The 24,186-nt window shown below is 37.5% G+C and overlaps 1 protein-coding gene across 10 annotated transcripts in view; it reads left to right on the forward strand.

Annotated features, from left to right (window-relative positions):
- smoc1 (SPARC related modular calcium binding 1) overlaps positions 1 to 24,186 on the forward strand; it is a 60,838-nt gene that overhangs the window by 22,915 nt on the left and 13,737 nt on the right. For 2 of the 10 annotated variants that reach the window (XM_081394411.1, XM_081394408.1), the window contains exons 6-14: positions 650 to 700; positions 2,558 to 2,605; positions 5,412 to 5,468; positions 5,586 to 5,666; positions 15,175 to 15,367; positions 16,709 to 16,791; positions 20,919 to 21,024; positions 21,986 to 22,230; positions 23,650 to 23,683. In XM_081394411.1, the coding sequence (XP_081250537.1) occupies positions 650 to 700; positions 2,558 to 2,605; positions 5,412 to 5,468; positions 5,586 to 5,666; positions 15,175 to 15,367; positions 16,709 to 16,791; positions 20,919 to 21,024; positions 21,986 to 22,230; positions 23,650 to 23,683 (898 nt within the window). Of the gene's footprint in view, positions 1 to 649; positions 701 to 2,557; positions 2,606 to 5,378; positions 5,469 to 5,585; positions 5,667 to 15,174; positions 15,368 to 16,708; positions 16,792 to 20,918; positions 21,025 to 21,985; positions 22,231 to 23,649; positions 23,704 to 24,186 lie in introns of all 10 variants that reach the window. The other 8 variants (XM_081394410.1, XM_081394406.1, XM_081394414.1 and 5 more) reach the window with 6 other exon arrangements.

Here is a 24,186-nt window from a genome sequence, read left to right on the forward strand (position 1 = left end):
AATACTCCATCCCTGCAGCTTTCTGTATAACCAAAGATTTGTTACTTCTTTTTTTTTCATAACATTCGATTTTTCAACTCACAATGTTTTTCATTTTGTTTACACTATATTAAATTGCAGAGGAAATGTTTATATTTTTTGGGATGAGAACTGGAAGGCACTTGCTAGATGCTGTTAGGTAATGATAACACTTTAGCTGACAACTCTTTAGCATTACATCATTTACTGTTTCACACACTAGTTTTTAAAATGAATAAACTGTGCTTCAGTGCATCAGTGAATAAAAGGCTTACTTATAGTTGTCTCTGCACATTTAGCTGGAATAGTGGAAAGTATTTCTGTCCAGTAATTGTTTAATACGTTTCTAGGTTTTCTTCCTGCTGCTTGTTGTCCTGCATAAAATCCTGTAATTGTGTTACTGCTTCTTTTTAAAAGTAAAGGATTCACATTTAGGTGCCGACTAGTGATTTATTTTTTTATTTATTTTTTCATTTTTTGCAATAACGTCACACTCCGATGTATTCTTGTCTCAAACTTGGTTCACTGTTCTATATTTCATGAATGCTCAAAAGATGGACCAGTCCTGTCCCAGAAATGAGTGAATCCCATGAATCACCACTTAAGTTAAATGTCTTGCACACGTTTGCAGGAAACTTCCGTGAATTTATGGGAACTCATGCTGGGACAAGTGGATTGTCAGGTAGTAAATTTCATTCCAAATCGCCCTTTTGTTCAAAGTTCTCTTTCTCTCCAGCATTGAATTTTTTTTACTGTCTAATCTTGAACTTATGCATGCCTTTAATCCTGAGCATTTGCACGTACTTGGATAAATGTGATTGATGATTGTTTGTGCATACAGTAACTATCCTCTCCTCAATGTATTTGATCTGTTTCGTGTCACATTAAACTGTGTTTTATGTATGGATATTAAATCCTGGAGATCTACCTAGCTGCAGAATTTATTTTCAACACTAATCAAATACAACAGAACAATCCTTACACTGATGTCTACACAGGAGACTTCAATCATAGTGCCATTCCAATCAGAAGTGCTCAAAACAATTGCTTAAAATCTGGAGCGTTAGAACAAGGTTGGGAATATATTCTGCAGGAAGGTATGTCTACAGTACCATTGTCAATAACAGTAAATAATAATAATGGTTGTAATAATTGTAACAATGGATAAATAAAATATTTCTCTGCGTGTGTGTGTGTGTGTGTGTGTGTGTGTGTGTGTGTGTGTGTGTGTGTGTGTGTGTGTGTGTGTGTGTGTGTGTGTGTGTGTGTGTGTGTGTGTGTGTGTGTGTGTGTGTGTGTGTGTGTGTGTGTGTGTGTGTGTGTGTGTGTGTGTGTGTGTGTGTGTGTGTGTGTGTGTGTGTGTGTGTGTGTGTGTGTGTGTGTGTGTGTGTGTGTGTGTGTGTGTGTGTGTGTGTGTGTGTGTGTGTGTGTGTGTGTGTGTGTGTGTGTGGTTCAGATATTCCCTACGTTATGGGGACACAATGTCCCCACAAAGATGGCAATATTCAATATCCTTGTCCTTGTGGGGACATTTTTTGGTCCCAATGGGGGAAAACAACTTATAAATCATACTTAGGATGTCATTTTGAAAATGTAAAAATGCAGATAGTTTTCTGTGATGGTAGGTTTACGGTAAGGGGATAGAATATACAGTTTGTACAGTATAAACTATAATCATTATGTCTATGGAACGTCCCCAGTTAACGTGTGTGTGTGTGTGTGTGTGCGTGCGTGCGTGCGTGCGCTTGCGTGCGTGCGTGCGTGCGTGTGCGCGTGTGTGTGTGTGTGTGTGTGCGTGTGTGTGTGTTTTTGTTTATATTACATTGTGGGAACCAAATGGCCCCACAAGGATAGTAAAACCTGAGATCACCTCCATTGTGGGGACCAGCCAGCGGTCCCCATGAGGGAAATGGGTTAATAAACATACTAAATGATATTTTTTTGAAAATGTAAAAATGCAGAAAGTTTTCTGTGATTGGTAGGTTTAGGGGTAGGGTTAGTGTAAGGGGATAGAATGTACAGTTTGTACTGTATAAAAACCATTAAGTCTATGGAGAGTCCCCACAAATATATGTGCGCCTGTGTGAGTGCGTGTGTGTGTGTGTGTGTGTGTGTGTGTGTGTGTGCGTGTGCGTGCGTGTGTTATTTCTTTTTCGTATCCATAATGAATGAACACACCCAACACATGGAATAATTTAAGGGACTGGCATTACATGAAACTTAATTTGTAGATAATAACATTTCAACATATTTAGAAGTGAAAATTGTGGTTTCAGAGTGGTCTAGGGGATTTTTTTTTTTTTTTACTTTTCTTTTAACTTTTTTTTTTACTTGAGCTGATCACCGTTTCTCCCATTTGTGTAAGTTAGGATGTTACAGTTGTCACTTACATTTTGTATCCTTTTGTATCTGACTTTCCAAAGTGCATGCTGTGTTCCTACAAGTGCAGGTTAAACATATTTAACCTGTTCTCCCAAAGTGACGTGGTTACTGTACTGCATTTCAAAAGTTGAGTAAACATTCTGCTCTCTCTTTAAAGGGTCAGTAACCGATAAGCCACCGGGACCTCCAAGCTCCGGCAGAAAAGGTGAGTTGAGATTCGCAGAAATGTGAGTGTGTGCACTTATGTATGAGAGATATTGAAAACTAACAAATCAGAAGGACGCCATACTGCAACGCCACTAAACTTTCTATTTTGTGTCTCCTTTTATTTATTTATGTACGATTAAATGTGTTTCAGCACATTTAAATAGATGTCAAATGTGCCTCATATTTCTCTGACATGCTTATTTGGCCTGACTCTTTCTGTCAAGCTTTTACTTCAGACTTCAGTTTCTCGAAGGACCGTAAAGGATGAAAACCTATTCCAGTTGTTCTGTTTAACAGCCAGTGTAAGACCTTAGCACACATCAAAGACTGGGCTCTGTTACAGCAGTGAAATCTCAAACAGCCAATATAGATGTTAAGAGCAGCAATGGCAGGCACCTACGTTTCTGGGGCCCTAACTCAGGAAAGCCAGATTGTCATTTACAGGCCCCGAGGGTGGCGTATAGGGGTTTGAGAGTGCGTTTAGGTTTGAACCACTGGGGTGGGAGATGGTTGTGCTGGGAATGTGTGGTAGGGTTTGGGAATGGAGTTTGCCTCTGTTTTTTCAGATCTTGTTTCACCTCTTCTGCACTGGGCTGCACTCAAGACAAAGTGCATGTGCACCAGATGTTTGTGTCACCAGCAGGTGGAAGGTGGTTGTGTGCCACTGTACGTGAGTCTTTTGCACTCAGTCCTGTAGAGATCACTGTTGGGTTTCAGAAGTATAAATGCCATTCACACTCTAATTGACATCTACACTTTTTAAGAAAGACGTACAGTGAGCTCTGATGTTGTTAAAAATAAAGAGTCTATTCATTGTTGTGTTTTAGGCTTTAAAGCTTCAAAATCACATGTAGTCAACTAGGTAGTTAGCTAACGGGTTGCCTCCGCTAGTCTGTAAAAGTCTAGTCTTAGCCTCAGACGTCACGCCAAAGCCAATTGAAGGCAAACTTAGGCTAAAAAAGCGTAACGCCTGCTAACGCTGCGGTACACAGGGAAGGATACAAGAGGCCTTTTTAATGGATGTCAATGGAGGAGAGGCTTCACTACGCTGAATAAACCGCTTTTGTGAGGAAATAGCTTATCAGTTACTGAATCGACAGCCCATGGGCTAATCTTCAACATGTTTGCTCTTAAACATTCGTTTTGGATTGATTGGCCGTTACGCTTTCTCCAATGTTAGAGCCACGAACTCTCGTATCTCCCAATAATAAGACCATCTCTGGTCATGCCCATGGACTATTGGTAGGAAATTGGAAAACACTTCAGGAGTTTCAAAGTCGTCATCTGGTTGAATTCTACAAGATCCCGGGAGACGTGTGTGACACGTTCTTTACCGCTCCACCTGGAAACAAAGCCACCATGATGCCAAACCCCCTCATGGAAGAAGAGAGACGTCGTGTTTACAACTGTGACAATGAGAGCTTATCGAGATCAACTAAACACTGGATTTTTTTTTAAACAATTTGGAGACTGATTGTTGCCATTGTTGCAGTGAATTTTCACAATGTTCTTCAATGAGACACTGAACCAAACGAACTGTGATTGGTTGCTCTACATGTCAGTCATACGGCCTCTGGGCGGTCCTTGGTCAACGGAAGCTGCTATGGAGTCCAGACCTTCTGCTGTCAGTCTGAAGGTTTGGCTTCACGAGACCAGTAAAAATCTGACTGTGGAGAACTTTTTTTAACAGGCTAGTGGAGGCTTGCTAGGGCTACAAAGCTTGCTACATACATAACATTATTTAATCTGCGCAGCATTAAATGGATAGTTCTACCAAAACTGAAAATTCTGGTGTTCCAAACCTGGAATTCGGGGGGTTTTCCCGCAAAACTGAAACAATTAAACATTTCTCAGTGTCTGAACTATCCTGTAAAGCCTAAAACACAGCAGTGATTTGCAATTCTAAATTTGTGAACACAATATGTGTCTTATTTATTTTTTTCCAATCTTCAGTTACTTTGAATCAAATGCTGCGATGCTGAAATTCATCTCGAAACTTTTTTCTTTTTTTTATTGGTCACATGTTGCTCTCAATGACACATTCTCTGATGTTTAAAGATCTTAAAGACAACAAAACGAATTGGCTTTTAACAGTTTATAATTCATTTTATTACTACTGCCATTATCTTTCTAAATGACTCTTGTTCATATAAAAGACAGCGAATAATAAAATTCACTTTCAGAACATGTACTTATTTTGCAGAGGGGATCACTGATTTTAAATGCAAACATGGTGGACAGGGAAAATTACAATGTCACTTTGGCTGTAATTCAGTTCAGTGAACTACATGTATTCTTTGAACTGGTTTTCGCTGCCACCTTATTGTGGCTTTAGCACTGTGGCTTTGGCCCCTCCACTGCCAGGGCCTACAATGATGTGAGCCACAAGGAAATCAGCCAGAATGCAATAGAACATAAGTGGGTAAGTACTGTAGGACGTTTGACATTTCTCAATTATCATGACACTTTTGACTGAGTGTGTTAAATTATCTACAATTGCTTGTTTATACACAATTGTATTACTATTTATCTAAACAGTATGCATATGAAAGCTAATTTATGCATTCTGAGATGTGTGTGTGTGTGTGTGTGTGTGTGTTCTTGAGTGGATGAATACTCTTATTTATCTGTGTTTTCTGACTTGTATTTTCTCTCTTTGTACCCTCTATCCCTCACCCACTTTGTTTTCTGTGCTAATGGCCGGGCCATGTGCAAATCCCAATCATTCAACAGTTGTGGAGAGTAGATTGTATTAACCTCAATAATGGTAGTCTCTTTCCGTTTCTTTCTCACCCTCAATCCAGATGATGGCTCCAAGCCCACACCAACCATGGAGACACATGTTGTCCCAGAAGGTGAGGGTAAGTTTCGACCACATGCAAATACAAGCAACACGAGCATGAGTCTTGCATTTATGTACGTATACGACTGATATCAATTTGTTTAAAACATCAATCTTGTTTGTTTTATCACCACAGAGATTACAGCTCCAACATTGTGGATTAAGCAGCTGGTGTACAAAGAGAACAAACAGAACAGTTCAAACAGTAGGAAGTCAGGTGAGAATCTATCCGTCCATTCATCCATCCATCATATTCTTATCTATTAATTTCAGTTGTCTCACAATGGTTCATAGCTGATTTGATTTCTTAAAGATATAAATGGAAAGAAAATCCTGTTAGTCCATTTCCCTCTTAAAACAGTAATGACCAAAAACACACAATTTCAAGCAGAGCTTTGTGTTGACACACACAAGACTGATGGCCAGCCTACACAGCTAGAAATATTTCAAAGCATCGTCATTGCAGCGTCCAAGTTGGTACATTCAAGCAACCTTGATTGTGCAACATTTCTGTTCCAGTTTTAGATTTAATATTCAGCATGTCCAGGGAGGAGAAACCCAACACCGCTAGAATTATGGCGCCCCACTTTCTCTGTTTGTCTCAGCTCTCCTCTGTGTAATTTGTTTAGCTTTCTGTGTCTCCTTTACAATTACCTTCAAATGAGTCGAGCACCCTCTGGGCATGCCCAGTCAACTCCGTCAAGTTCTGTGAGGTTTTTGGGCAGTGCGGTTGAGAGGTAGGGATCTGAATTTTTGTGGCACAGGGGGAGAGCAGATTGTGTGTGTGTGTGTGTGTGTGTGTGTGTGTGTGTGTGTGTGTGTGTGTGTGTGTGTGTGTGTGTGTGTGTGTGTGTGTGTGTCGTATACGTCAAATTGTGTATGCAGTTCCAGTGGCGTTCCCTTGTTTATTGCCTGGGTGACCTATATTTGGTAAACATTGAAAAATAATCTATTTATTTCACCAGAGAATAATTGACAAAATTTTGACAGAAGATATTCTGTGCTGAAGGAAACACTTACCTTGAGCAGACACGTTGTATATCTAATCTGACACGTCTTTGGAACGCTTCAGAGTCTCCTCCTGTGACCAATTAGCATCTGTTGCACATCAACACTATTCAACCAGAGTAGCAGATCCACGGTCATCACAGGGGTGCTATTGGTGCAGAAGTGACGGAGTTGGCATCAGGCTCCACCGTTGCTGCTCATGGGAGTGTGTGGGATCTGGAGTAAATTGAAACACTGAGATGTTGTTTTTGCTGCTAAAGTAAATCTCGAAGAAAGCCAAGTTTCCATCTCTCAGTGCATTGTGGGTGGTACGCATCAGTTCGATCTTTCACACATCAACTCGTGCAGTTATAACAGTGAACATGCTCATCTAAGGTGAGGTAAATTGTGTGTTTCTTTGGTAATTGTGGTTGTGGTTCCCATGAAACAGAACAAGCATACTTATCATTGTGTCCCCTAAGATTTGGGGGTAGTAGTAGCATTACAGGTTTGGACTAGCTACTGTATACAAAGCTCCCTATACTGGTTTGAGTGCAGGTATAGATATTCAGCAAAAAAAAAGGATATATAGAGTTACCGTGATACCGCAAGTTCTAAAATAGCCTTTTAACCATGGTGACTGTACCAGTAATCTTGTCCTTTGTGCTTTAAAACTTATAGGGTCGCAATTTCCATAGACCTTTTGGGACCACCACATGGCCTCAAACTACTACTTCTAATCCTTATGTATTGTTATTGTTATTTTGAACCCGACACAGTGTGAATTAAAATACTTATTAATATCATTTTAAAGAACTGAGTAAATTCTGATAGTCAATCAGTGTTATTTATCCTTTCAGTGCTATATCATCTAAAAAAGGGAAAACATTTAGGCATTTCTTTTTAATGTTCTGCACCAACCTTGTTGTATTTTGAAATGTTTCAGGCATGACTGTTATGGGTATTATATTATATTATATTATATTTAGTGCTGGGCAACGATTAATCGCATCCAAAATAAAAGTTTGTGTTTGCATAATATATGTGTGGGTACTGTGTATAATTATTTTGTTTAAATAAATACACACATATGCATGTATATATTTAAGGAAAATGTGTTTATTTATATATAAAATATTTATATATAATAGACATTATGTATACATATATATATACAGTTTATACATGCAAATATTTTTTTTAAATATATACTTGCATATGTGTATTTATATATACAAAATAATTATACACAGTACACACATATTATGTAAACACAAATTTTTAATTTTGGAAAAGATATATACAAAATAATTATACACAGTACACACATATTATGTAAACACAAATTTTTAATTTTGGAAAAGATTAATCGTAAGTGATCGTTGCCCACCACAAATTATTATATTATATTATATTATATTATATTATATTATATTATATTATATTATATTATATTATATTATATTATATTATATTATATTATATTATATTATATTATATTATATTATATTACTTAAGTTACCTGTGTGTTTTAATGTGGCCCCCAAAATGATACCAATCCTATGATTTTAGGAAACCTACCAAACAGAAAGAAGAGGAAAGACAGTTTATTCTATTATTACAGCTTGTTAAAATGTGGGCATGCAATTGGCTGATATTTTAATGAATAACAAACATTTAAATATAAAATGTAATTGATTTTCTTTTGCGTTCTACAGAGCTAAAACCATTAAACCACTGTATATGACAGAAGTTCTGTATCTTGTTAAATAAAGTCTGTAGTCATAAGTCATGGGAACACTAATGAGGAATAATCCCAATTTCCCAGAATGACCCAATATGGTAAGTCACTTTGGATAAGACATAACCAGGATGTGTCACATGCCCAGGAAGTTATTAAGCGGTCATTGGTTCATTCTCTGTGAAAAACAATACATTGTGTTTCTCGATATACATCCAGTCACCAAACCTACTACTGACTACGTGAAGGAAATAAAAATGAAAAGGTTAGAGTACGTATGAGGATGAGGACATGTTTGACATGATTGTCTATAAACCTTTCCATTTAGCGTATTAAAGTTTGAGGAGAACATGTTGCCCACCCCTCCTCTTCTGGCCCATCGTGCCCTCTTCTGTTACGTTATGAGCTCAGAATGCATAGATCCAAGACTGGAGTGATTACTTTCCCCACAGCTGAAAACAATTGCAGGGATGGCATATGAAGAAAGAGAGATAGAAAGAGAGAGCGCGATATATGCATCTAAAACAGAAAGGGAGAGAGAGAACACTTTGTTTAAAGGAGGCTGATAAGTCTGAGTTTCAAGCTATTTTGTTTGGCCTGATCTTGGCACGATGAAACACATGAGGCTCTGATTTTCAGCCGTTATAGTGAGGAAATCAGCAGAGTTTACCTACAACATACCACGCATAAACTAATCAATACCAGCCTGTAAACACTAAGAGAGAACAACAGCAAAGCATTCTGGGAGCAATGAGGTCTCACCTCGGCTGTATCTCACTTATGTCTGTTTGTTTAAACAGAACTCATGCAACTCACTTCTTGGAATAAAAAGGAACAGAGTGCATAAAAATGACTGTACTCTGAAAAGAGAGGAGGGTCGGATCAAGTTTTACGTGCAGACCTTAAAAAAATGAATGCATAACAAAAATGTGACGCAAATAGGATTAAATGGGATCTGAGACTGTCCATCCTTTTCTGTCCTGTTTTATTGTATTATGGTGAGAGAGAGAGAGAGAGAGAGAGAGAGAGAGAGAGAGAGAGAGAGAGAGAGAGAGAGAGAGAGAGAGAGAGAGAGAGAGAGAGAGAGAGAGAGAGAGAGAGAGAGAGAGAGAGAGAGAGAGAGAGAGAGAGAGAGAGAGAGAGAGAGAGAGAGAGAGAGAGAGAGAGAGAGAGAGAGAGAGAGAGAGAGAGAGAGAGAGAGAGAGAGAGAGAGAGAGAGAGAGAGAGAGAAAACAATTTTCTTTTGGGAATCCCATCTGCTTGGCGCCAGTATACCCTTGCTACAATAAACAGTGCTAAATAATTTAGATATGAAAGAACCTTGGCGGGAAGCGCAGGAGTCATGGACTCTGCCGTGAACACTTGAATGTGGATTGTAAAGCCCATCTCTGGAAAAGAGGACGTATTAATGCTCTCCCCCGTTCCTTGTCTTCGCAGTCAGGTTCCACTTAAAACACCCCAAGCCTTGTTCCCGGTCATGCCAACGCTGTCAGAACTTACCAGAACTGTTTGTAATGAAGACAAAAGCAAAAACAGCAGGATTTGGTTACACTGAACGGGCTTGTAGCTCATGGTTTTCATTTGGAGGCTCAGGCGAACACTTTGAGTGGGCAGTGCTGTTCTCAGTTTAATTCTCTCACACTCCAGATCTTGTCCTTCCTCTGTACCACCCCTTACCCTCCGGCCAGGAATTTTATATTTCGGGACAGATTCATTTGGGGACCATTTAGTGGTCCTCCTCTCCAAGTAAAACTAGATTAGTCATTGTTCTGTGGTGCTCGAGTTCGCAATACATAATTCCGTAATCTCGTCCCATTATTTCTACAAACAGAACTTGGGTAATGTATAATTTTTTGCGCTGAGTGGGGCAAAATGGTTCCCAAGCATATTTCCCACACCACCATAGCACCCCAAATGCATCTGCCATTGCCTGGCCCCATCCCGCCCCAAATTCATTTAGGGTATGTTTACACGACAACGATGTACTAAAAATGGAAAAGTTTTTCCTTTGTGTTTTTCACGTACAGGCGACAATGTTGTCAAAACCATCCCGTTCACAAGGATCCGTGAAAACGACAAAAAACGCTGTGTTATTCTGTCAGGCCAGTAGTTGGTGATGTCACTTTGTAAAGAAACATCACTCGCCTATAGACATGTAATACACATGCGTATGACGTCACTGTTTTCACAAATTGGTGTTTTGTAGTTCACATGGAGACGAAAACAGTATAGTTTTCAAAAACGTGCACTTTGAAACCCGTTTTAAAAAGCATGTGTTATCAGGCCCCCAAAACGGCGTTGTCGTGTAAATGAACGTCCAACACGCATAAAAAGTTTTCCGTTTTTAGTTAAAAATTTACGTTTTTAGCCCATATCGGTTCATATCATTTAAATACATGCATACATTTCATTAATTAATACGGACTGTTGAAAGAAGAAATTGTATTTTTCACTTCCTGTATATGTGAAGATTGTTATTTCCAACCCAAGCTTATTAAAATGCGTGCCTATGGTGACATTTCTGCGAAATGATATTATGTTGTTTCTTGCACATTTCTTGAAATTTGTGAAATTCCAGTGAGTGGGGCTAAAAGTGCATTCAGATGAATGTAAATCTGGCAATGTTTTATTACATTGGCTGTTGTATGTATCGCGGTAGTTCTGAAATTAAATGTCCAGTGAGTAATGCTAAAATGTTAATGCTCTATCGCATTGGAAAATAATGTACCACCTACCCTAAACCTAAGTGATAGTATTAACAGAAGCAAACTTGACATAAAAACACATTTGCTGAAGCAACCATGTGATTTTAGCCTGCAACCTCTCCGCATCGCAAGTGCAGCGCTAAACCAGGCGTTTACTACATTAGAAAAGCTATATAAAGCTGGATAATTGATGCATAACATCAAAATGTATTTGTTAATAGTTTTGAGATGATAACATAGCACTTGAATGCAAAAGGAATGCAAAAATGAAGGTAGAGGTACATATTTCTAATGAGCTTAGGTGGGTTATTTGATATGTTAAGAAAAATGAATGATAAACAGTAGTCTGGGAACTTACAATGTAGTTTTATTAAAAGACAAAACTTTTTTTAAACTTAAAAATATGTTACATGGTCATAATCACTCATTTTAACCTCAGAAAAAAAATATTTATTTGTTAAATACAGTGTGTGTGCGTGTCCTTTGTGTTGAACCCATTTATTTTGGGATTTAATGTCTGACTTGTGTGATTAATTAGTTACATTTTGAATCAGTTCACAACCTTACTTTTAACATTACAAGAATGAAGAAACTGAAACGAGGAAGAAGAAAGGAAAGACTTGAGAGAGTTTTGTATAGCTTATGCGTCCCAATCTAATGATTAACAGCTTGAGTGTCCCGGGCTGTCGTGCAGAGGAAAACAGCGGTTCTGATAACTGTTCTTGCGGCACGATATTCACTAAACATCTGATTAAAAATGACATCAATCAGGAGTGTTAAAAAGCTCTTCAGCACCCTGCTAGCTGGATTAGCCTCAACATCTGCTGCTATTATACTTGGCCCGATGCACTACAAGTGAGCAGCGTACTAAATGGATTTCAACATAAATAGAGTTTTATGAGACAAGGTGTTAAAACATTTAAAAGAACATCTCTCAAGTGTCCATTGTGTCAATAAATACATGAAAATTAAATCCTAATGGCTCAGAAAAGAAAAGGGGCAAAGATGCCCCTTGAAAGTGTTTAAGTCAATTCTGCCTCAATTAATTTTAACACAATTTTGGTGAAAGTTTTATTGTAGCAGATCTCAGTCAAATCAAATTTTTGATTACACAATTTCCATTATAAATGGACATTTACAGCACAGATCTTTCAGGACTTGAATTGGTTCAACTCACAGACACACTGAATTCATATATTGAATGAAAACATTTGCAACAGTGTTAATTAATGACGTTAACCATGAATGTAAAGTCGCCTCTTAAAATCTGTTCAAATTAAAGGTGCAGTAAGCGATTTCTGAGAAACGCTGTTGAAAGTGGATCGGACCGAGCAGCACAACACACTTGTAGCCAATCAGCAGTAGGGGGCGTGTCTTCTCATGATGGGGGAGGAGAGAGAGTGAGATTTGAAAAAAGACTGTAGAAAGAGAGATGGCTGAGAGACATTACAAAAGAGAAAAGGTCAGAGGAATATCAATGGAAAAAGAAGGGTTATGATCAGGCAAGAGCTTTAGGACCCACGCTAATATTAGAAAAGCTTTCCAGCGCTGTTTGTTTGTTATCTTCACTTTATCATTCACAAAGCATTATTTTGCTTCACTTCAGTTATGATAAAGAGACATCCGATCTTATATTGTGTGTTTGTGCATTTTGGGGGCGGAGCAATGAAGGGAGAGGTTTGTTTGTTTGGGTTGATTGCAAATATCAACAGTGTATCTCAGAAATCACTTACTGCACCTTTAAGGGAGCATATGGTGAAAAGATTGATACAGTGGATGCATGACTCAAACTTGTGTTGCAAATGTTATGCTACTTGTAGAAAATCTGGCCTAATCATTTACATTAGTAAAACTTTATTCCGATGGTCCACTTTAGACATTCTACTAACTATAATTAACTTTGCAACTACATGTCAACTACCAGTCATTAGAGTATTAGTAGAGTGTCTGCTTAATATCTGCTAACACTTTATTTTGCTGCTCCTCAACAGACATTCAACTGACTATAAGTAACTTTGCAAGAGCATGTCAACTTATTCTACTAGCCCTATCCTAACAGTCTACTAATACTCTAATGAGAGTTAGTTGACATGTACTGTAGTTGCAAAGTTGTTACATCAGTTCTACTTCAGTTAGTAGAATGTCTGAAGTGGACTAAAATATAAAGGTTACACTTTATTTCTATAAAGACATCTACAAATCATTTCTATGTTATATAAATGTGATTCAAACTTTCTCTTTTAAACTTTCAAACTGACACTGTATCACAGATTCTGCACTACGTAAAGCAGCAAAAGAAAAGTTTTGAATGCATTATTATATAAACGCAGCCTTCTATGGGGCGCCGTTTGTAAAGCGGCTCACGCTGAAAATAACAGCAACATTTTGTCACATTTAGCTTCAAACAATGTTTAAAAAACTGGTATGAATTTTTGACGGTCACTTTTTACCACATTTACAACAATATTTGTCAACTTAGAGATATTTTAAATAGTTAAATCTAAATATTAAATGTTACACCTAAATGTTAAATGTTAAATCTAAATGCTAAATCTAAATCTAAATGCTAAATCTAAATCTAAATGTTAAATCTAAATCTAAATCTAAATGTTGAATCTAAATCTAAATGTTAAATCTAAATGTTAAATCTAAATCTAAATCTAAATGTTGAATCTAAATCTAAATGTTAAATCTAAATCTAAATGTTGAATCTAAATGTTTGGGGTGAAACTAAATATTTAACTAATATGCAAATTCAAAATGCCGGTAACAGGAAGTGCCAAAATAAAAGCTCGAGGTGGTCAGTGTGTGTTTATAGCATGGTTTATAGTCAAATAACGAATAAAAACCATCTCATCCGAGGAAATGGACTCTTGGACATAGATTATCGTGATAATAACTACCTAAAATAATAAACACGTTTGGAGAAACTGTATTTGAAGAGTAGGCTAGTGTCACTTTTATGAAAAGTGCGGGACTTATGACCTGTAGCCATAATAGCCAGCCACTAGGGGGCTCACTTTGACTGAATGTCATGTCATCGCTCTGTCATCACGAGACTCTACAGTTTCTCCAAACGTGTTTATTATTTTAGGAAGTTATTATCGTTATATTATAGTTATTATTATGAGATGGTTTTTATTCGTTATTTGACACTATAAACCATGCTATAAACACAGACTGACCACCTCGAGCTTTTATTTTGCCACTTCCGGCATTTTGAATTTGCATATTAGTTAAATATTTAGTTTCACCCAAAACATTTAGATTCAACATTTAGATTTAGATTCAACATTTAGATTTAGATTTAGATTTAACATTTAGATTTAACATTTAGATTTAGATTTAACATTTAGATTTAGATTTAACATTTAGATTTAACATTTAGATTTAGATTTAATATTTAGATTTAACATTTAGATTTAGATTTAACATTTAACATTTAGATTTAACATTTAGATTTAATATTTAGATTTAACATTTAGATTTAGATTTAACATTTAGATTTAACATTTAGATTTAGATTTAATATTTAGATTTAACATTTAGATTTAGATTTAACATTTAACATTTAGATTTAACATTTAGATTTAGATTTAATATTTAACATTTAGGTGTAACATTTAATATTTAGATTTAACTATTTAAAATATCTCTAAGTTGACAAATATTGTTGTAAATGTGGTAAAAAGTGACCGTCAAAAACTCATACCAGTTTTTTAAACATTGTTTGAAGCTAAATGTGACAAAATGTTGCTGTTATTTTCAGCGTGAGCCGCTTTACAAACGGCGCCCCATAGCCTTCGTGAACATATGAATCTTATTTCAAAAATGATAAAAACTTACTGATCCCAATCTTTTTCCATCTTTGTACAGGGTACAGGAAGAGGGAATAAAGTTATAGGGAGTTAGAGACCTAAAATGGAGGTTAAAAGGAGCCTGCCTAATTCTCTAAAGTGTTTGCAAGCTAAACAAACGGAAGCACTTTTAACAACAAAGAACTGGAAGTTCTTCCACTTTGAACAGTGGTTCTAAAAAGACTGCTAAGAAGACAAAGACATTCAAACTGAAAGCTGGAATTGCATTAAGGATACCGCCTTTCTGAGAACTCTGACTGTTGCCATGCCTCATGCTTTCCATGTGGTGTCCCTGTTTGTACATTGTCCTAGCTCACTATATATAGACTATGGTATTGCTTTATTGCCATTGTTGAAGAATATTAAACCATACCTGAAGTGCACTACCTGATATGAGAGATTTCTGTGTATTGAGTGTGTTTCTCATGGTTTTAGAGAAAGTTCCCTCTTGTGACCAGGAGAGGCAGACGGCCCAGGATGAGGCTCGGCAGAATCCGCGGGAAGCCATCTTCATCCCTGACTGCGGCCTACAGGGACTCTACAAACCAGTCCAGTGCCACCAGTCCACTGGTTACTGCTGGTGTGTGCTGGTGGACACTGGGAGACCCATACCTGGAACTTCTGCAAGGTAAGACAGAAACAAACTGTCTTATGACAAATTTTGTAATTGTGTCATTAGCGCTGCCTAAGACATTAATATCAAGATATAAAATCAAGACATAATTATCTGTTCTGTAACTCCATTATTTATACGACATGTCTCTGGATGAGCTTGCATGCTCTAAACATCTCAAAATGCTAAAAGAATGGCGATCATCCAATGAGACTGATTAGTTTAGTTGTGGAATGTTATGACAATCGATTTTCTCTCCAAACCACAATCTTTATTTTTCCATGAGCAAAGCTGTCAGTGCTGAATTTTGTTTAGAAAGCACTCAAATTGAAAGCATGACACATCCTGATGTGTTTCTACCCATTATGAGCTGTGATTTATGTTCCACTTTTGGAGATGTGTAAATTGCTCTCTTTTTTTTTTGCCCTGGAAACATTGAGAAGGTTTAGCCAACTGGTTCTTGCTGAACGAAATTCGCAATTTGAATTCAGGCATGGAGCCCATGCTGCCTCTGAACCATGCTGAGATGGCGTGATCCTTTGGATAGATGTTCTGGATGTTTCCGTTAAATCCTAGATTTCTGCAGTGTCATGCATTCTTATGTCTGTCTTACTAAAAACCAGTCAACCAAATTGGATCAAACAATGAAATCAAATACTCAGGGTTTGTCATTTCTTCATGTGTTTGGATAGCTGTGTTAACTGAGACAGGACTAGTATGGCTGCATTTTTTAGTCCTATCTCTGAATCTACAGTGAAGGCCTAACTCTGCATTCTCTACGAACAAGAAAATGCGTGATGTTTGTCCATGATAATTTGGTTGCTTATTAAGTCCTTATTTTTGTGGTTGTCAAAGTTTTCCGAGATGTTGTAGGCACATAGCTAAGCGTTTGCTGGGAAGTTTTGGGTGGCTGCCTACTGTCCCAAGTCAAAAGACTCCATAAAAGCCATGATATATTCACTGTGAAGTTCTTTTTCATTCTACACTTTGGGGTAAGTTCAAAATACCTTTGCAGCATTACTGAGAACTGTAATTCAGCTCTCCAGTCCAGTCAAGTCATGCCGTGTTTATTTATATAACACTTTATACAATTGATTGTTTTAAAGCAAGCCGCTTTATAGTAGTAAACATGAAAAATGTCAATGTCGCTTTCAATTAGAATTACAACTTCAAGTTCTACAATAAAGCAGCTCTCCAGTGTGTTCACATTTTCACTCTCAGATGTCTGACTTCGACAGACTGAGCTGAAGAAATGTGGCTCCACATAAGGCTTGTGTGGCTTTGTACAGATACTGATAATAGAGGGGAAGATGTATAAACATTGTCAAAGTGCCTCATGTTTGTGTTCTCCATCAGGTATAAAAAACCAGAATGTGACAGTGCGGCTCGTTCTCGAGACTCAGAGATGGAAGATCCTTTTAGAGAAAGAGATCTGACAGGTGAGCAGAACAGTTGACATGAGGTGCAAATTCTCCCAATTTGCATACGTATACACTGTTCTATGTTGTTTTGTAGTATAAATAATGCCAGGTTCAGACTACACGATATTTTTGTCAGATTGTGTGATTTTGACCTAGCCTGACTTCGTCATACTCATATTCTAGTCAGAATGTGAGTCTGATACTGCTTCATAGGGCTTTGATTATGGGGCGTGTCTCAACCGAACCAGGAAAAAAAAAAACTCTGCACTCAATTGGATAGACCTACAACCAATCAGAGCAACGGAGTAAATGACGCATGTTCTTACTTCATATTTTCAACCAACAAAATGTTGCAGCTCTCTGTTCCTCTTTTAAAATGAATGCGCTGTGGATATCTTCTATAACAGACGCGATGGCGGAATCTACACATGATGTTTCATAAAAGTTTGGGAGGAGTACGTACAAATAATCAATCCAATATCAACTTGTCATCAAACAATACCATGTCTAACGTTACCCTATCTATCAGCATGAGGAAGCATATTCACTCTGTCAACTTACCTAACACTCCTTGACAGTTTTTCAGCATCCCTCCACCACCCCGAATCCTCACTCTTGTCTTGGCTTGTTCTCTCACAACCAGGAACACGGGGGGAGTATGGCTACCGAGCCCACAGCCCTCTCCTCGGACAGCACGTCATATACGCATTTATTCTATCTGACTTATTTGTGTGAACTCGTTAAATCTCATATACGCATTTATTCTATCTGACTTATTTGTAAGTGTGAACTCGTGAAATCTCAATTCTCCAGCGGCAGTCATCTTTGTTGTAAACTAATTCAACCCAACCGCTCTTTGGTGACGTGGGTGATTACGTAACCGCAGATCATCTGTCCATCATCGATTAAAGCCCGCCCTGGCAATTTGATTGGCTCGGCCTTCTGGGAGCCGAGCATAATTACTCCTCAATGGATCGAGTCCAGACCGAACTTCCCGACCAAAAAATGTTGTGGGCGGGGTTCGGGCTGGCACCCAGGCTAATTTTGACCCCTAATTCTTGTCATGTTGTGGACAAGAAGCATGTCCGACTGCATGTTGCTTCCAAACCAATCATCGTTTGTCAACGTGCGTGATGTCATCAAGAAAGCGGGACTAGTCAATGACTTCCCGGAAACAAGAGCATAAACAAACAATGGTTGTACTATCTTAATGCTAATTCCAGAACTCACGCCTCTGCTATCATTCACCAGCATTTATCTTTTTTAGTTGTTGTCCATCGAGGAAACATCATAAAGGCTGGAATATTGTTGTTCTTGCTCCACAAACCTCTCCTCCATTGCTCTATTTCTCTCTTTCGTTTTGCCATGTTTTAAAGCTGTGTATGGAAGAGCTTCTGTGCTCCTATTGGTCAATGTCACAGATGTGATGTAAAAAATGTAACATGCTAGGCTTTCTGTCAGGACGTTGCAAAGCATTGCAGATGCGGCGTCAGTTGTCATCCGCTTTGACACTATACGAGATAAAACGATTGATTCTTGCATCCCAAAGCCCATTGTTGTTTACGAATCACCAGTCAAATGGATCATGACAAAAGTGGGCTGATATTGTGTAGTCTGAACCTGGTATAAATGTCATAAACTAGATGGTAGAGTACATAGTGTGAAGTATAAGTGCATAATGTACATCATGTCATTTGGGACACAACTATGGACTATGGACAAATAACTGTTTTCTGTGAGTGTATGCACACAGGCTGTGTATTATGCATTTTTTGCATTGACGTGTTTAACTTTATGTGGCTTGAAAAAATCGATATGCTTCATATAGAGAGCTATAATTATATTGATCACATATTCTCTGTACGTTTGCCCTGTTTATCCAAATACAAAACTTTAAATTCATTGATGCCAATGTTCATTCTTGAAGTCTACTAGAATAGACTCGATATTCTATACTACTCTATACTGGCGAGTTGTCAATGACACGGCATGACGTTTGCCGTCCGGTTTGTGACCGGCTTAACTGTCTTCATTAGTACATTACATGTCACTCCTTCTGTTTATATGTAGGCTACATAATTTCTAAAATAGTTAGATAGTTCCTGACTGGTTATACAGTGTACCAGTCATTTGTTAGCTTTATTAGCTATTAGCTTTGAGGTCATTAAAAGTCTATTTTCTCTTCAGGGACAATGGATCGAAATTATAAATTATTTATTGATTATTTCCCCCAATCAGATGCTCTTTTGAATGAGAATATCCTTCCCCCTGCAACTAACTAGCAAGTAGCGGCTAATGGCTATGATCCAGCTAAAGCCTGTTGCTTATTTTGTTTTATGTGCAACAATGCCTGATATTGCAATGGAATAAAACAATTGAAAAGATAATTGCAACTTTTTTTCACAATTGCGTCTTTATATCTTGCAATTCAGAATTGCAAGACGCTATAAAGTCGCAATTGCATGTTATGGAGTCAGAATTGAGAGATTTAAACCCACAATTCTGACTTTTTTCCCGAAATTCTGACTTTTTTTTTCTTTAAATTATGAGTTTATATCTTGCCATTCTGACTTCTTTTCTCAGAATTATTAGATAAACTTGAACTTTTGAGTTATGACCAATTCTAAGACTTTATTACAAGCAATTTTGAGTTTATATCAGGCAATTCTGACTTTATAACTCCCAATTACAAGTTTATATCTCACAGTTGTGAGATAAAAAGTCGCAATTACCTTTATTATTTTTGTATTCAGTGGTGGAAAGAAGCTTCCACATATTGCTAAATATGTTAATTTAAATAATTTTATTGTATATTTTCATTTTCCTTGACTATGCCTACATTCAATAAGAGTATGGTTTTCTTTTTGTTCTGGCTAATAATGTTTGACAAATGGTTGCAAGAACATGCAGTACCACATGTTAGCATTTAAAGGTGGTTTTCCCTAAAAATATTAGGCTTTCGCTCGTTCCAGTTCTTTCCCTTTCATTTAGAATTTCATTGTAACTCCTTTATAATTCCCCATCTGGTAAGTTTACAGAGTAAAACATGGCTCCTGACTGGGTAACAGATGTGTGGAGTAGTTTATGACGGCGTGGACCACTGGGGAGGACAGCAGCGGGGGGCCGAGAGGTGCTGTCAGTGCCCAGGGGGACTTCAGTCAAATTATTTTTATGTACTCTACTTGAGTGCAACCTGGCACCAGAGCAAAGAGTTTTGGTTTCATCCTTTCAACACAGGAATGGGGGGAAGAACTTTTGGATGGATGTACTATAACTATTTCCACAGGCCAAATTCCACTACAAGGCCTACCTGTGGCATCATCATACTAGTGCAAACAAACAAACAAACTCATGGCTGATCTAAATCAGGGCTTCCCACAAGCTGGCGTTTTGAAGTATACATTTGCCGAATATAGTATGGGAAGTTTGACAAGATGAGTCTGATTCCATATGTTCTAATTTAACACTTGGGCTGAGAAGCACTGAGCCGGCACGTCATCACACTTGTCCAAACCTTACAGAAACTAATTGGAGTCACCTGGTACTGTAAGCCACAGGGCCCCACCTCCCAAACTGCCCTGAACCAGCTAAATTAGAGTGAGGATGGCACGAGAAAACCCAAATTAACCAAAGTGAAAATGCAAACTGAGATTATTTTATTACATTCTTCTGTTTTAAGTCACCGTTTAAGAGACACAATTAAGGCCGAAACATTGACTCAAGTAGTGCACGCCATTGCAGCCGAGCATCTGGGACAGTTAAAAAAAAAGCACTACCCAAGGTGTTCAGCAATGTGTCGTAAAAGTTAACTGGGCTGCGGTGGTCTGCGAAAGTGCCCTCGTCACCTTGACGATCTAGCTAATTTGCTACTTTACATTTCACACGTGCACTCAAGCATTTGCAAATGCTAACATTTTTTGTTTGGCATATTTTATCTTTGAATTGATATAAGATGTTAAGCCTTATTAGCAGCGTTGACATTTATGTTAGAACAACCGTATTGCATGATGTTGTATATTTCATTGGGACAACTGTGGGCGTAATTGAAAAGGACATTTTAATGTTAAAAACACCTCTTTTGTGTTCTGCTGTAAGACTAAATGAGAATGCTTGTGGTTATGTTGGTCTCTCTTTAAATGTTACAGGGTGTCCAGAGGGAAAGAAAGTGGAATTCATAACCAGCCTGTTGGATGCCCTTACTACTGACATGGTGCAAGCTATCAACTCACCAACCCCCTCTGGTGGCGGGAGGTAAGAACTTAATAAAGTAATGCGTATTTCACAAATGCAACAGCATTTAAGTTCAAATAAATAAATAGAATACAGAATACATTTGTTTCGATTTGAAAATAAAACTGAATTGTTATTAGAATAAAGTCATACAATTAGGAGAATAAAGCTGAGAAAAATATTATGAGAAAAGGCATAATTATCAGAAATTGCTTTTTCAAATGAATGTGGAATTTAAAATGTTCTCTAAAATATTGCTACTATAGTGTTATGTGTTTATTTGCAAACCTTGATGACTAAATTAAATTTTTAGATCAAAGTCATAATGATTTGAGAATCACACTTTAGATTAGGGTCCAATTCTCACTATTAACTAACTATTAACTACCACTTTTAACCTAAATAAGTTTAGGTATTGGGTGATTAATGGATGTAGAATATGGTCATGCAGAATAAGGCCTTAATATGTGCTTTATAAGTTCTAATAAACAGCCAATATCCAAGTAATATGCATGCTTATAAGCAACTAGATAATAGTGAGAAATGGTCCCTAAACTAAAGTTTTACGCAGTATATTTAGTTCTTATGTGTGCAAAACGTCCCACCACAATGTTGGAGTTGGCCTGACTAATTTCCCACAACTTCCCATGTCTCTCTGATATTTTAGTGCCTAGTGGCCAAGGATGATATGAGTTCAGAGTCTGAACACAATGTAAATCAATCAATTTTATCATGTTTTAATTGCAATTCTTTAGGTTCCATTAATGTCCACATAGGACAAACAGTTCTGGATAAGTTGTGTCGATTTTAGAGTTTTGTATATAGAATACAATTCAAATAGTAACATTTAATCATTTCTGTATCATTTCATTAACTTCTGGTGAAAAAGTTTAAATCGTTAAGTTTTATAATAGCCAGACTTTTGACTATATGTGAAGTAATATACAGTACACTCCTCCAACTGGGATTGTTTGTGCTCCAGGTTTGTTGAGCCTGACCCAAGCCACACACTGGAGGAACGGGTGGTTCAATGGTACTTTGCCCAGCTGGATAATAATGGCAGTTACGATATCAACAAGAAGGAGATGAAGCCCTTCAAGCGCTACGTGAAGAAGAAAGCCAAACCCAAACGATGCGCCCGCAAGTTCACCGACTACTGCGACCTTAACAAGGACAAGACCATCTCCCTTCAAGAACTCAAAGGATGCCTAGGAGTCAATAAAGAGGGTGTGCAGCTTTTATGATATAAAAACAGATGATAAGGTGCTTTGGTGGAACCACATTTGGCGAGGTTATTACGGAAGTTACTTAATTTCCCCTGGTACTTCCTGTTTCATTGAATACACAATGAAAGTTGGTGTTCCAACCAACTTCCTACCAATTTGATATGTGTGATTCATTTCTATTCTGATGACACTGAACATATTGTAGGCTACACTCTCAGAAAAAAAGGTTCAAAAGCTGTCACTGTGGCGGTACCTTTTCAAAAGGTAAACCTTTGTACCTAAAAAAGTGCATTTTAGTCCCTCAAAGGTACATATTGGTACCAAAAGTGTACATATTAATACCTAAATGGTACATATTAGAACCCTTTTGAAGGGTACTGTCCCAGTGACAGCTTTTGTACCTTTTTTTCTGAGTGTATACAAAGTTATATGTCATAAACATGTCATCTCTGTATGTTTTGCACACAAAAAAAATAAAAATAATAATAACAAAAAGTAGACTTTGAGCCATAAGCACTTCCTAGCCGGGTTTGTCACTTATTGGGGTCCCCTGGAAACTTTTCCGTTGTGTTCTGTTCTGTTTGCAGCGCGTTTCTGTATTTGGTTGCGTTGTGAGTATTTGGAGCACACGTGTTGTAAAACCGATGAAGATGTTTTCTTAATTTGCGGGTTGAGCTCTCTCGGCCACCGTAACTTTGTCAAACAACATTATATCTCACAATGGGACTTTATATCTTGCAATGTAATATTATATCCTGCAAATTGAGACTTAAAGGGATAGTTCACCCTAAAATGAAAACAATTCTGTCTTCACTTACTCGCAGTCATGAGTAAGTGACTAAATGAGTAAGAAACAGTATGAGTTTCTTTCGTCTGCTGATTCCAAAAACTAATCAGCAGAATTAGTTCAACTTCTTTTTAGTTCAACAGAAGAAATAATCTTGTACAGGTTTGGAACAACATAAGGGTGAATAAATGATGACAGAATTTACATTTTTGGGTGAACTACACCTTTCATTTCGATTAATTTTGATATTATGTCAATGACTTTTTAACTCCAATTGTGACTTTAAGTCTCACAGTTGTGATTTTATATCTCACATATGAGTTTATAGCTCACAATGCTGCTTTATTTTTTACTTATCATCGCAATTTGAGTTCATGCTAAAAAAAAAAAAAAGAACATGGGAGTAAACAAGGCTCAGGAAAGACAACCGAAAAACATTCTTTATAACTCTTCTTTAGTGACTGTTTAACATGAGTCAAATACTGGCACAGAGACATCTTTGTAAGATTCAGTAGTAACAGGAAAAATGCTGGAAACATCGATAGTAGAAACACTTGTCTGGGAAAGCATGTTACTCAGATCTTTTTCTTCTTATTAACTTACATCTGTCTTTCTTGTATGTTCTGTTTGCAGGTAGCACTACAAGCAGCAGCAGTCAGGGGACAAGGCAAGGGACAAATTTGTTCAGTAAGGCCTGACTAATTGCTTTCGCACTAACATTTGCCTCAGCAGCTGCAGAGAGCAGAACTTATAATATATTAACAATATGAATAGATAGCCAGCAATGTAGTGAACAATATAAACCTTGGCTTTTTACGATGGAGACGGCATGAATGATGCATCTTTATGGCCACCCACATTGTGTCTGCGTTTGTGTGTGCATGTATTCTTTGTGAGCTGGATTACTTTAATCAAAGTTTTTCATGGTAGTCATGGTGCTGTATATAATTGAGTCAGAAGTGAACTATTCTCAGATAATAATCAGGGTCTAGATAAAAAGAAAGTGACATCATTACTTTGAGTAATTTGGTGGAAAATTCACATTCAACTCCTAGAGACTGTTGAGCTGTCATCTCAGTGAGGAAAATATGAACCTTTGCTCGTAGGCACTTTTTTTTTAAGTCAAACTTTTAGTTGACAAGAAATCACAACTAAAACAACATTTGAAAA

Source organism: Scardinius erythrophthalmus (assembly GCF_964197995.2).
Source record: "Scardinius erythrophthalmus genome assembly, chromosome: 19".
NCBI lineage: Eukaryota > Metazoa > Chordata > Actinopteri > Cypriniformes > Leuciscidae > Scardinius > Scardinius erythrophthalmus.